The following is a 14,554-nucleotide window of genomic DNA, read 5'->3' on the forward strand; positions in this document are numbered from 1 at the left end:
CAAACTCTTAAAATGCCAATGGCTCCTAGTGGACCCGTCTATAGCCCATGGTACTAATGTGGACCCCAGCATCCTCTACGGACTACGAGAAAAGGATTTACCGGTAGGTAATTAAAATCTTATATTCTCCCCACTACTAATCCTTCTTCAAGAGGCAGTAGGTACCACTTTTTGTTCCTTTTGGCCTCAAGGGAAATGGGCATACCCAAGACAATCTTGTGCTCCCAAAACCACAAAGCCCAATGGCAAACAATCCTGGGTAGCCTGTCTGCCGGCTTCAAAACATGACAAGCCTGCTGCATGACGGGGCGGGCCTCCCTCTGGGGGGGGGGGATACCAAGGTGGGAGGCTGACTTCTACAGTTCACCCAGGTCTGGTTAAAGACCACTTCGGACGCATGGGTACTGGAAGTTGTCTCTCACGGGTACTCTGTCTCGTTCAAGAGACGTCCCCTTCGGCAGTTTTGCAGTACGGCCCTTTCTGATCTGTTATAGGTGCAAACTCTACAAACTGTTGTGAGTTCTCTCCTGAGTACAGGAGTGATTGTGCCGGTACCTCAGTCCCAGGAGGCAGAGGTTCTTAATCGACCCTGTTTCTGTCCGTAACTTAATGGGTCCTTCCGGCCTATCTTTGAACAAGTTTGTGAGAGTGTTCAGGTTTCATATGGAAACCCTGCGCTTCATTGTACTTGTTAGAAAACCTGGAGACTATATAGTATCCCTGGATGTACAGGATGCATACCTGCATGTACCTATTGCCATATTGCATCAGCAGTTTCTGCGGTTTGCTAATGGCAACCTCTATTCCAATTCCAGGCTCTGCCATTTGGACTGGCTGCGGATCCTCGGATCTTCACAAGGTCATGGCTGTTATAACTGCTCATCTCTATCGCCAGGGAGTCAGCATCCTGCCATATCTAGACGACCTGATGATTCTGGCAAATTCCCACAGTCGTCCTCTGTCATCTGCAATTAAAGCTAACCCTCCTGCAAGCCCATGGGTGGCTTATGAAATGGAAGAAGTTTTCGCTGGTCCCAGCTCAGAGCATGGTGCACCTGGGGGGCACTCCTGGACACACAGTCGGAGAGTTTCTGTCTCCAGAAAAAGTCCTGAAGATCCAGTACAGGACAAGATGCTTCTTCAGTTGTCCCAGAGTGACTATACACTCAGCGAGGCAAGTACTTGGCCTGATGTTATCGGCCTTCGACACGGTAGAGTATGCTCTATTTCATTCCCGCCCACTACACAGGTTAATCCTTTCCAAGTGGGATGGCCTGCCTCATTGGATCTGATTTCACATGATCTCTTTGAACTCCGGCGGTTCGCCTGTCACTGACCTGGTGTATCCAGGACCAGCAAGAACACGGACCGTCCCTTCTGGGTCCTTGACTGGGTTCTACTGACAACGGATGCCTGTCTGAGGGGATGGGGAGCGGTGTTGGAGCAACACACTTTTCAAGGTCGTTGGCTCAAGGAGGAATCACTCCTTCCAATAAATTTCTGGAGCTGAGGGCAGTGTTCAAGTACAATCAGACAACGTCACCACGGTGGCATACATAAACCATCAGGACGGCACTCCAGGCTGCGGCAATGATGGAAGTGTCAAAAATCCTTTCTGGGGCAGAACGCCATCTGCCAGCCATCCAGTGTCTCCTGTCCAGGGTACTATGGAAGTTCAATCAAGAAGGAGGAATACTACTTCTAGTTGCTCCAGCATGGTCTCGACGGCAATGGTCCTCAGACCTGCAGGGTCCATCGATGGAGCATCCCCTTCCACTTAGCGCCCGGACCTCCTCGTACAGGCCCCTTTATCTACCAGACCTGGCCAAACTGGCTTTGACGGCATGGCTCTTGAAGCATCACTCCTGAGGGCCAAAGGATTTCCGAGGTGGTTATTCGAACTATATGAAGGCCTGTAAACCGGCATATGCCTGGATTTAATACAAGGTCTGGAATTTTAACTTCACCTGGTGTGCTGATAACAATTATGGTGTCTCTGTTCAGAACTTCCAGAATCTGGCTTTTCTGCAATGAGGCCTTGACTTAGGTCTCCGTCTGGTCTGCCTCAAAGCAGATATGCGAACCTTATGTACTGTTTGGTTCCCACAAACGTGAGTGGCCTACGAATAGGCATACCTTGGCCAGATGGAATAGAATGGTGATTGCACAAGCTTATGCGCAGGCTGTACTCCCAGCTCCTGCTGCTAATAAAGCCCATTCCACTCTATCTGTTGGACCTTCTTGGGCGGCCCATCGTGGCGCTTCCTCAGAACAATGTTCAAGATGGCTACGTGGTCCTCAGTTGAACATGTTTTATTAGGTTCTATGCCTTTGAGATTTCCGCCTCCCAGGATGCTTCCTTTTGGATGCCGGTTTCTCATACCTGCTAAGACGCATCCCCTCCCTTGAGGAACTGCTTTAGGACATCCCCAATGTTTTTCTGTTGAAACCAATGTATCCTGCTGCAGAAAAGCAGAGTTATGGTAGACTTACCATTGTTAACTCTCCTTCTGCGAAGTACATTGGTTCCACAGGGCGCCCACACTGACGCACCTTGCTTCTATGAGTTTGTATGGCATTAGCCGCTGGTACCTTCTCCTAGGGGAGAATGTGGTTCTATGTGAGTAACATCTACCTTCTCTCTAGCCTGCTCCTGCATTGGACTGGTTAACGATACTGAGCGCTCAGTGCCTGAAGGCGGTGTTTATAGGGGAGGCCCCAATGCATCCTGGGACAGCCTAAAGCTTTAGCAGGTTGGTGCCTCTCTATCAAGATCCACTTTACACCCAGATGTTTTCCTGTGGAACCAATGTACCTCGCAAAAAGAGAGTTAACAATGGTAAGTCTATCATAACTATCCTTTTGTGGTTAGTTTTACATGTCTTCTAGAAATGTCTGTGACTGTGGTTATTTATTTCATTTTTAGGTCTCTTAATATGGACTTTGAAAATCAAGACAAGGAGAAGGACAGTAGTAGTTCTCAAGGAGGATTTAGTGGGAACAGCACTAATAATAGTAAGAAATACATGCCTGTTACCAACCACTTTCATGTACCTATACCAGTGTAGATTACTTTAGTATTGTCTGATGTGGTTATCTTCAGCTCTGACGTCATGCAGTAAAGGTCTGTACTTGTCTCCATGGTTGCTGAGGTAAAGCCAGGTTTTATAGTTTTACATCATCTTACCCGGAAAGTGCTGTTGACCTAGGATTTCTGGCGATGTCCGTCTCACATTTAAGGGCACATTGCTAGGGCTGCCAAATGTTACTGGCTACTCTATAAAACAGATAATTTGATGAACAGGTTTTTTTTAATTGTCCAATTTTAAGTTTAATGGATATAATCGCCCAACCTTACAGTGTTCAATATCATGCAATAGATGATGCATTTTCATACAGTGTACAATTTGGTTTTAATAGAAAAAAAAAATCATTGGGTATAATTAATAGAAATAAATATAATTGGGTATAATCTTAATAGATAAAGTCCTTCAGGGTATAATCTTATGCCATCATGTCTTGTTTCAATTGGTACAATCCCTCAGCAGTGTAAAGTCTTGTGGTACTATATGCAGACACACTGTCTTGGAGTGCATTAGATACAATAACAAAACACATCAGTGTACCACCTTATGCAATAGATAAGAACATATTCTTTCTATGTATAGTTTAGTACTAATGGATAAAATCACACCTCCCTGCAGTGTACAACTTTGTGTTCCAAGACACAGACCTATTATCTTACAGTATGTTGGATAAAGTTACAGAACCATCCATTATAAAAACCTGTTCTGGATACAGCTGATACAACCAGTGTCACACAATTCTACATTTCTCTCACTGCTGACTTATCATGAATTCCTTTTTATTTTTTTTATTGTATACATTTTTTTGAGCGTTTGACAGATAAGGTCCCTTTTAGGGCTTTTACCATTAAGGAGAAAAGCATGGCAGGGTAGTAAGATAGGAATGTTACCGTGTAGAGGTGAACGTTACATGAACTATAGCGAGGTAACATAAGTACTGTATGCATAGCACTTTAGTAATATACTGGACATTGAGTCTTCGTACAACCATGAGAGGGATAGTGGTGGGACGGGATCCGGTCAGCATACCAGCGTTTGGGATGCCGGCAGTCGGAATCCACTGTTCAGAACACCGACACTGGGATCCCGACATGGATCACAATGCTGGTGCCGGAATAAACGACTGCCAGCATTCCAATCGTAAGTGTGGGGGTGGTTAGGTTTAGGCATGAAGATGGAGGTGTTAGGGTTAGGCACTAAGGTGGAAGGGTTAGATTTACGGGTAGGGAAGATTAGGGTTATGCAACACCAGGCAGCGTTAGGGTTTGGCTGGGGGGGGTTGGGTCATGTTTCGTGAAGGGAGTTTTATGGGGGATTAGGGTACACTACTTACTTAGCAGGTGTTGGGATTCTTCTGTTTGTATTCTGACCACAGCATTCTAAGCACCGGGATCCTGATACCATCCCATTGGGTAGTTGCTATACATCCAAGGCTTGAGACTTAATAGTTAGCCCATGATTTAGTTAATGAATTGAAATGTTTTAACAACTCAAATAATTACCATGGTTTAAGGCAATATGAAGTCCCAAATATCAGATCAGAGATGCAGAAGAACAATTAGGGGCCAATTCACTTGTGGTGCGCTCCCACTGCTGGTAATCTATACTAATGGGTGTATATCTGAGTTAATCAATTGTTGCTTCGAGCATTCGCCCATTAGTAGTTAACGTACCTGGTAGCTCGTCTAAAGAGCTTGATTGGGCATCCAAAGTCCAGGTTTGGGCACCCAGAATACATCCCTTTCCAACACTTTTTTTTATCTTGCACCTCAGAAGGCTGCAATAAAAAATGACTACTGCAGGTAATGGGCATCTGATCATATAAACCGTTGAATAGCTCTGATAGTCGCCCATTTCTTATAGACACCCAGCAGGGGGCGCTGGCCATAACTCAATCTGCGCCTTATAGTTGTACATAGATTTGAGCAATTGGAGAGTATTTTGAGAAGGGTTGGCTGGTTTTAACCAGCTTAGTTTGAGCCAATTGTGTATTTAAAAAAACAAACGCTCTGGCTTTTTTATTGTCTGTTTAAATAAAAAGCCTATTCAAAAAATAAAAAAAAATATTCAAAATGTTTAATGCCAGTGGCATGCCCAGTGCTATTGCTTAACTGTGTGTGTTACTCTGAAAAGTGCTTTTGCACTATCCATTTTGTATTACTATTCAAATTTCACAAATTATAATTAATACGTAGGACTAATGCTTAACATTAATTTGTTTATTTTCAGTTTAATCTGTATGAGTGTTCTATTGGTGCCCATACACTTGTGAGATAATCGGTGCTAACCTTCGATTTCGACCGCATCTGTGAGAGAAATCGAAGGATTGTATGCACATTTCAGGTACCTTTCGACGCGATGCACGGGCACACCGGTCGAATCTCACGTCTCGAGATAGTATGTGCTGCACTTAATATTTATTGAATCGCAGCGCGATCGCATGCGTTTTTAAAAACGCATGCTATATATCGCACTGTGATGTGCGATGGGCACCCACCGGGAGCGGCGTGACGTGCCCATCACGTGATTACCATGCGATCTATCATATGATCGCATGGTAATCACTTTGGCAGTTCAGGTGCGATTTCATCGCACCTGAACTGCCGGTGCGATGCCCTGCGATGTCGCGGGGCATCGCACAAGTGTATGGGCACCATTAGTATTAATATGTTTAATCTATCTACATATATTCAGACGTTTACTCAAAGAGAAAGGAGAACTCTGCTATTATGGCACATTTGGATGTAATAGAAATTATGAGCAGTAAATAAAGGTTTTATGGGGCGTGGCCTAGACGGGCATGGAGTAGCACTTACACTGTGCAGCTCTCCAGCCACTTCATCCTGTTTTCATATCCTGCACTCCCCCTCTGGGTCTAATAATGGGGCCATCGCTATGTGAGCATCTCCTGCCTCCCCTGGAACGTGTTTGAGCCGGCTGCCGCTGTTTCCTGAGGTCCTGGAGCCCTGTATGCGTGGCGGGCCCTGATCAATGCTGGGCCGGCGCGTGTGACCGCTGCATCACGCCTTCGTCTACCCGGAAGTTCGGCTCCTGCTATCCGGCGCCGCCCGCTGCGGCCAGCCTGTCTCTGGTGAATGGGAGCGTGGGGCTCTCATCTGCCGCCACCGTCAGCCGGCTAAAGTGTCCGGAGGGAATCCTGTGTGGGGCTGCCCGGCCTACCCTGCATTGCCGCGGACTCGCGCTGCCCGGGAAACCGGAAGTGCGGCTCCCGCTGTCCGTCGCCGCCCGCTGCAGCCGGCCAGGGCATTGATCACCGGAGTGTGGGACTGCATCACCCGACCCCTCTAATAGTGTGTGACGTCTGGAGGGATCACAGCGTGGCCACCATGAGCATTGCCCTCTTCCTGCCTTAGCGGCCATTTTCCGGACCCCCCGGCTGCTGTACGTCCCCATCCTGATTGGGACCCAGGTTCAGGAGGTGCTAGTTCACTGCTGCGGGGAGAATTAATACTTGGAGCCTCCATTGTGCTGGTTGGGGGGTTATTGGGCTGCATATACCCTTCCTCCCCTCCTCCTGCTTTACTCCTCTGGCTCACTGACCCTGCCTTCATTATATGTGGCGCGGGCTTCCCTGCTGTGCCTGGAGGTTGGTGGCGGGGGACTGATCCTCTGTATCCCATGGCTTTGTTTGAGGGTGACACTCCCTGCTCCATTAGGCGGACACTTTGCATTATAACTGGAGTCTCTGGCCCTGTTGTCTGTCTATACATATCCATATACTCTCTTGCACCTGCTGGCCTCTCTGTAGGGTGTTGGTGCTGGCGCCCCCCTTTGCCTGTATTTGCTTTGATATATCCTGCTGGCTGGAGGGAGCGACATTGTGTTGTCCAAAATGGTGAGAGGCCGCCAGACTGGCGCGTCGGCGGGAGCAATGGATAAGTTTGTCCGTAACCCTGGTCCTCAGCAGCAGAGGGGAGAGACTGTAAGATCTGAGGCATCGCCCCCATCTCCTGCGTATAGTTCCGCCTCTTCTGACCCTCCGGATGCAGCACTGCAGAGAGTATTGGATGCAGTGACTGCCAGTGAGGCGCGTCTGGCTGACAAAATCGGGCAAGTGCAGTCTGATCTCTCCATTATTCATCAGGACCTTCAGCGGGTGAGAGAGAGAGTGGGAGAGGCTGAGACCCGTATATCCAATGTTGAAGACTCTGTCGGCCCGCTGGGTCGTCGCACTGATGCTTTGGAATCTCAGATGACAGATGTGCGCAAAAAGCTGACGGATATGGAGGGACGTCTGCGGCGCAATAAGGAAGAGGGCTTAGCTCCTGAAGATGGCTCCGGGATGCCTTTGGATCTGAGGAATTTTCACCTTACTTCACCGTTGAACGGGCTCATAGAGTTCTGATGCGCCCGCTGCCTCCAAGGGGCTCCTCCCCGCACCTTTATTGCTAAGTTCCTCCACTTCCGTGACAGTTTTGAGGCTGGCTCGTACCAAAGGCCCTTTAAAATGGAATGGGTCGCCCATATCGGTATTCCCGGATTTTGCGGTGGATGTACAAAAAGATAGGGCTCAATTCCTGCCTGTTAAGAGGAGACTCCGTGAACTTGACCTGCCATGCTTTTCCCATCTAGACTGCGGGTGGTGGCTGATGGGGAAACAAAGTTTTTTGCAACTCCTCGTGAGGCCATGGTATGGCTGGACAGACGATTCCCGGCGAGGCGTGCCCTTGCGGATCCTTGAATTTCCGGCTTAGCTCTGGAGGCAGACTTTCTCCTGTTTTTGTTTTCCTGGTTATTTATTCTGTTTGCCGTGATTATATAAGTCATTTACTGCGAGTCGATAGGTTGCGGGAGTGTTTGATTGATGTTGATGTCTACTTCATCCCCTGCTATTCTGCTCCCGCGGTTTAGACAGGTCATATGGTTATTCACTTGCCTGCTCTGATATCTGTTATGTTTTTGTTTTTTGGGGGGTGGGGGTTTATATATATATATATATATATATATATATATATATATATATATATATATATATATATATATATATATATATATATATATATATATATAGCTTGATATGTCTGGTTCTCTGATATCCGTGTATGTTTCACTTTGTCTGTTGGATTGACCTAGGGGGTGGATCTCTGTTTCCCCCTCAATTTTTTCAGGGGTGTTGGTGGCTGGAGGCTACCTCTTTTTTCTCCCGAGAGTCATTATATTCTTGGCCCTGATTAAGGTGTGTTTGCACTAGTTAATGGTGCTACGAAGTTTTGTTTATTTTTATTTCTAGGTTTTTGCACTCAGTTTTGGGATCCAAGTATGTTGCATGTTGGGGGTGGTATACAGGGATGGGGGCGGGGGAAGGTTTTGGGTTGTACTTACTTTTTGTGTGGAAGTTTGTTATGAATGTACATGGTTTGCTGCTGTACTACTTAAGCAATGGTGTCCGGTGACTGAACTTATGCATGGCGGACTTGGCTGGCCGAGGGGTGTTGCGCTTATTATACTTCTGATTTCCTATGGCTGGGCTTAAAGTGTTATCGTGGAATGTGAGAGGGCTCAATGATAAAGTTAAGAGGTCCCTGGTACTCCGACAGATTAAACATTATGCCGCTGATATTGTCTGCCTTATGGAAACTCACTTGGTGGGTATTAGGATTCTCTCTTTGAAAAGACCCTGTGTGGGATGGGCGTACCACTCCATGCACACTTCTGCCTCTCGTGGAGTTTCGGTCCTTATTAGGCGGACTGTCCCCTTCGTGCTGGAGTCTATACAAATGGATCCCTGGGGGAGATATGTGTTTTTGAAATGTAGATTATTTTATGTCCCTGTCCTCCTTCTAGCTCCTTACTCTCCTGATGTTCTAAAGAAGGCTGCTGGGTTCATGGCCTCATTCCCCGGGATATCTGTTATTTGCCTTGGGGACTTCAATAATGTGCTAGATGCGGCGAAGGACAGGCTCTCTATCTCCATCTGCTGCGTGTCCTGGGAGATCCACTTTTGCAAATGTGGTGTCGGGGTTGGGCATGGTCGATCCTTGGAGATTGAGACATGCGTCTCTTAAACAATACTCCTGTTTCTCTCACTCTCATTCTTCGTTCTCCAGGATTGACCTGGCCCTCCTCTCGAACGATATGGTTCCCCGTGTTGGTAGTATTAGGTATGAGACTAGGGGTATTTCAGATCACTCCCCCTTGACCTTTACTTTAGACTTTAACTGATCTAGGGGTCAAGCTGTATGGAAATTTAATCCGTTTTGGCTCGTACACATGGGGGACGGCTCTGACTTAGTGGCTGCATGGCGGGAATTCTTTGAACTAAACAGTGCCGAAAACGCTATCTCTAATTTATGGGACACATTCAAGGCTTTTCTGAGGGGGAGTTTGATTAAACGGGTGTCTAATTTGAAGTCCTGTTATAGGCGACGGGAGGCTGAGCTGGAGGCCCAGAGTGTCGCTGCAGAATTACAATACTTACAAGATTCTTTGAACAGTTCTAAGCTAGCCTGGTTATCGGCTCAGAGGGAATGGAAAGATTACCTAATGGAAAAGACTCGGCATAGACTCCTTTTCTCCTCCCATACCTTTTACGCTACTGGTGATAGGCCGGGGACATACCTGGCCTCCCTGGCCCGGGGTGATAGACCTACTAGTGTTGTGGTTGAGATTGTGAACTCTGATGGTGTTACCCTGAGACAGACTCCACAATTGGCGTCTAAATTTTTATTCTACTATAGACGCTTGTACGAATCCAAACTGGATTGTACTTCATCGCAACTGAACGATTATTTAGACAGCGTTTGTTTCCCCACCTTATCCAGCGAGGCTTGTGACCTGTTGGAGGCACCTATCTCATCTGATGAAATTATGGCCGCTGTTAGGGCCTCCCCTAGTGGTAAAGCCTCGGGTTTGGATGGCATACCTTCGGAGGTCTATAAGCAACACTTGGATTTCTTTGTCCCTCATCTACTTGAGTTGTATGGCCAAATCTTTGCACAGGAGTCTCTCCCCCAGTCTTTGGCGGAGGCAGTGATTGTGGTTCTCCCTAAACCTGACAAGGATCTTAGGAGAGTTGAGTCCTATCGCCCTATATCCCTCTTACCCACTGATATTAAAATTTTGGCTAAGGTGCTGGCTGGCAGATTAAATGCAGTTATTTCTCACATAATGCACCCGGATCAGACGGGATTTATGCCCAATAAATCGACTTCCATTAACCTTAGATGTCTGTTTACTCACCTACAAATTCCCCGCAGGGACCCCTCCTCCTCCGTAGTCGTTTCGTTGGATGCTGCTAAGGCTTTTGATTCTGTCGAGTGGGATTATCTGTGGGAAGTTATGCGTAGATTTGGTATAGGCCCAAACTTTATTAAATATGTTCGATTGATGTATTCCTCTCCTTCGGCGAGGGTGGCGGTAAATGGTTTCGTATCTCACTCCTTTCCCCTATCTAGGGGTACACGACAGGGATGCCCACTGTCCCCTACTCTATTTGCTATGGCCATTGAACCCCTTGCATGCCTCCTGAGGGCGGACGTGGGGATCTCTGGCTTTAAGGTGGATGCCCGTGAGGACAGGGTGGTCTTATATGCTGATGACGTTTTGTTTGTGGATCGCTATGCTGAGTCTATGCCTAGGATTTTGGAAATTATTTTTGAGTTCGGGCGATACTCTGGGCTCCTGATTAATTGGGAGAAATCCTTCATTACCCCACTTCGGGGCGAAGTTCCTACCTCCCCGTTAGTAGCTCTCCCATTGCGGTGGGTGGACTCCTTCAAATATCTGGGCATTTGGGTGTCTAATGATCCTCAGAAATTTTCCTCCCTAAATATTACTCCACAAATAACGTATCTTCGTAGCCGGGTGAAGGCCTGGGGGAAGTTACCTCTAACGGTCACGGGGAGGGTTAACATGGTAAAAATGGTTTTCCAGCCCAAACTTCTATATGTTTTGCGGCACTCTCCCGTTTATATTCCGCAGAAGATTTTTAAACAAATAAATGGGTTGCTTTCCTCCCTGGTGTGGGCTAGTAAGCGTGCACGTTTGAGACTGGATACCCTGACCAGGTCACGGGAATTGGGGGGTTTGGCTCTCCCCAACTTCCGTTTTGACTACTATGCGGCGCAACTGACACATGTCTGGGAGTGGGTTAGCGACATCGATGCCCTGGCTTTACACTCGCTGATGATGCACCATGACTATCCTGGTGGCTCCCCATTACAGCTACTTCTTTGCGGTAGCGTCAAAATGTCCACACTGCCACTGATTAAACAATCCATCCTAATATGGAAATTGGTGCACTCTGTGATGCGTGGTCACGGTGTTGATCCTGATACCCCACTGGATAATGCTAATGGGTTGCCGGAACTGAGTCAACTTCAAGTCCGGGGTAACTGGGGAGTGTATTCTTTGGGCCATTTATATAGTGATGGGACCCTTAACTCATTCCAACAACTTCAACAGGCGCACAATGTCCCCTCAGGGTTCTTCTTTAGATTTCTTCAGCTGAGACATGCTTTGGCTGCCCAGTTTCCGAATGGCCCTCCGGTCCTCGTTGATTCCTCGGTCAAATTAAGGTTGCGGACGCTGGACTCGGGACACCTAGTTTCTAAGATATATGGTCGCATTCTTCAGATGCACCATACTGACCCTCTAACTTCTCTTCGGGGTAGGTGGGAGGCGGATGTCGGTCTGTTATCAGATGATGCATGGAACACTGCTATGGGATCCCATCGGATCTCCACTTCCTCTGTTAGATACCAGCAAATACAATTATATATTCTGCATAGGGTGTATATGACCCCGGTGAGGTTAGCACATATTGGGGGCTCTCATAGCTCACGGTGCCCTAAGTGTGGAGCCATGGGTGCCGACTTCTGGCATCTGCTTTGGTTGTGCCCTAGCGTGTCTCTGTTCTGGAAGGCTGTTATACGTACCATAATTGATACAGGTATTCCCTCTTCCATATGTACGCCTGTGCTGTGTACACTGCTGATTGTGGACGAGGAAGCTTTAGATCCGCCCAGCAGGCGATATGTCATCAATTTATGTGCCCTGGCTAGGGTCTGCATAGCCTGGCTGTGGCTGGCTGGTGAGGCCCCGGCACCTAAGGCTTGGATATCTCTGGTTAACGAAACTATTGCACACGAAAAATTTGTGTTCCTGGCTAGGAAGGTGGAAAGGAAATTGCTTACAATATGGGGCAGGTGGATGGACTCTAGATATTTTAAGGATAAATAAATTTGTATTTCTTTCCTTATTTTATTCTGGGATGTGTTGGAGGTGGATGCCCTCGCAGCCGGCCTTGCTATGTTGTATTTCGATATACTGCGCTTACTCTGCTATGCTTATGCTTATACTGGAGGTGGCGTGTTTGGGATGTGTTACTCCCAGACGCCGACGCTGTGCGACTGTGTGACTCATGAGACATTTTATCCGTTTGTTGTACCATGTGCCTTATAAATGTACAGCTGTTTGTGTATTTTGTGTATGTTTGTAGTTTTAAGTTTGTTTTTTGTGTAAGTTGTTAATGCAAAATCAAAAACTCAAATAAAAATTATTGAATTTAAAAAAAAAATGGTTTTATTGATGTCAAATAAATTATATCAAAGCCTAATAACTTTGTATTGTTAATTTTAGAAAGCATTAAAAAATGGTTGATGAAGATTTCTTATACATAGCAATGTTTCTCAGTAATATAATAAGCAGGATACAATTTTTTTTAATTAAAACATTCATGCAAAAACTAAAATAAAAATAAAAATGGGTAAAAAAACCCCAACGCTGATTTTTAGCTAATTCAAAGACTGTGGGGCTTAAGTAATAGCCTGCAAGATGCAGGCTGTGACATTCTGGAGAGTCTGTATTTTTTAAACTGCAATCCTCCAAAAGACAAAATCATGTTATGACTTTTAAATTACTTAAAAATATGTGCAGACTCGCTGGAATTTTGCCAGAGCGTGCAAGATGCAGGCTCTATAACATAAGCACCTATGGCTTCAGTTTCGATGCATTCGGTTTACTGTAGGATGTGTGAGTAGTTCAGGAGAACATCATATAGGGCAGACAGTGAGGTCTCAGGACTAGTTACAGTTAACATAGCAAAATCTGAATGAAGACAAATTTTACAATATACGGGCTTGATTCAATTCTGCGCAATGTTAACAGTGCCGGGAAGAAGCTCCCGGGCTATTCGGTTTTCCTCATTGCTAGTTGGGACATGCCAGTACTTGCTCCTTAAACCGGGTGTTAAGATGCGAAAACTGACATTTCTCTGACTTAAGTGCTTGCCACAATGCAGTTTGCACTGCGCTAAAGGCAGAAAACAGCAGCGCGGCATTAGTTTAGTCAGATTTCTGCTTGCAGCTCAGGAGGGGTGCGAACAGAAATCCTCTAGTTAGGTATAGCGGCGCAATCAATTTAATAACTTTGTGACTTCATTCCTGGCGCTATTAACATTCACACAGAATTGAATTGAGCCCCATGTTTCCAATTGGAGTTCCTTTAAATTAGGCAGAGGTTCTAATCTGGTCAGCTAGCATATATAAGAGGGTATAGATGGCAACCTAATCTTCTGTTGGCTGTTTTGAAAGTGAAGGATACAGTCCTATTGCACAAGGCATAAACTGAAGTACGAGTGTGAATTGTGACTGGATAAGTGAAATTACCGGGTGAACAAGTTCTACTCTGTAATTTGACGATAAACACGGGTCCCTTTTCTTGTCTTATTTTTTTTTTTCTTTTGCAAATAGTTTTTCTTAAATAGTATTCACTTATACAAAATAGAGAAGATGCAACATGTGACAATCTCAAACAGGATATCATATGTAAATCATGGCATAAGACCTGTTTTTACATAAAACAGGTTTTATTACATATGGAACATGTTACAACAAAAGAAAGCACTAGCTGTACTGAGGGTGGGATAAAAAGAAGGGAAAAAGGCCTGATTTTTGATAGCTGGGCAGAAATAAGGTCATCCATGGCCATATTGTGATACGCGCACACCACTCAGACATAGGGATAACGCTAGACTTCCTGTGTACTGGTATAACTGCCTTTGCAGCACTGAGAATATGACGAAGTAGTGTCTTTTTGTATTGGGATTAAGGTCTTCGTAAGAGATTCAGTAACCAAAAACTGGGGGGAGGCAAGTATTCCTCCAGGATGAGACTAGCCGTTTCTTTAAATTTTTGCCAAAAAGGCTTAAGGAGAGAAAATCCCACCAGATATGTAGTGGAGTTCCAACAGCTGCCTTACATTTACAGCAAGTGTTTGGGTCACTTTAGCAAGCAGATTAGGGCAACAATACCAATTTAAAAGCACTTTGTAGTGTGTTTCTATCACCAACACGGTTGCAGAAGAAGAAAACGTATTGTGGTATTTTTCTGGCCACAAGAGGATGAGGAGTAGGGGGAAATGTAGAGAGCCAGGGTAGGTCTGGGTGTAAAGATGGAAAAGAGGTTATTTCAGTGTCTACCCATTGTTTCCTGTCTGACAGACTTCCC

General features: G+C 45.9%; 1 protein-coding gene across 2 annotated transcripts in view; it reads left to right on the forward strand.

Annotated features, from left to right (window-relative positions):
* SPPL3 (signal peptide peptidase like 3) overlaps positions 1–14,554 on the forward strand; it is a 252,056-nt gene that overhangs the window by 175,775 nt on the left and 61,727 nt on the right. For both annotated transcript variants that reach the window (XM_063913106.1, XM_063913105.1), the window contains exon 3: positions 2,927–3,015. In XM_063913106.1, the coding sequence (XP_063769176.1) occupies positions 2,927–3,015 (89 nt within the window). The remainder of the gene's footprint in view (positions 1–2,926; positions 3,016–14,554) is intronic.

This window comes from Pseudophryne corroboree, chromosome 1 (genome assembly GCF_028390025.1).
Source record: "Pseudophryne corroboree isolate aPseCor3 chromosome 1, aPseCor3.hap2, whole genome shotgun sequence".
In the NCBI taxonomy this organism is placed as follows: Eukaryota; Metazoa; Chordata; class Amphibia; order Anura; family Myobatrachidae; genus Pseudophryne; species Pseudophryne corroboree.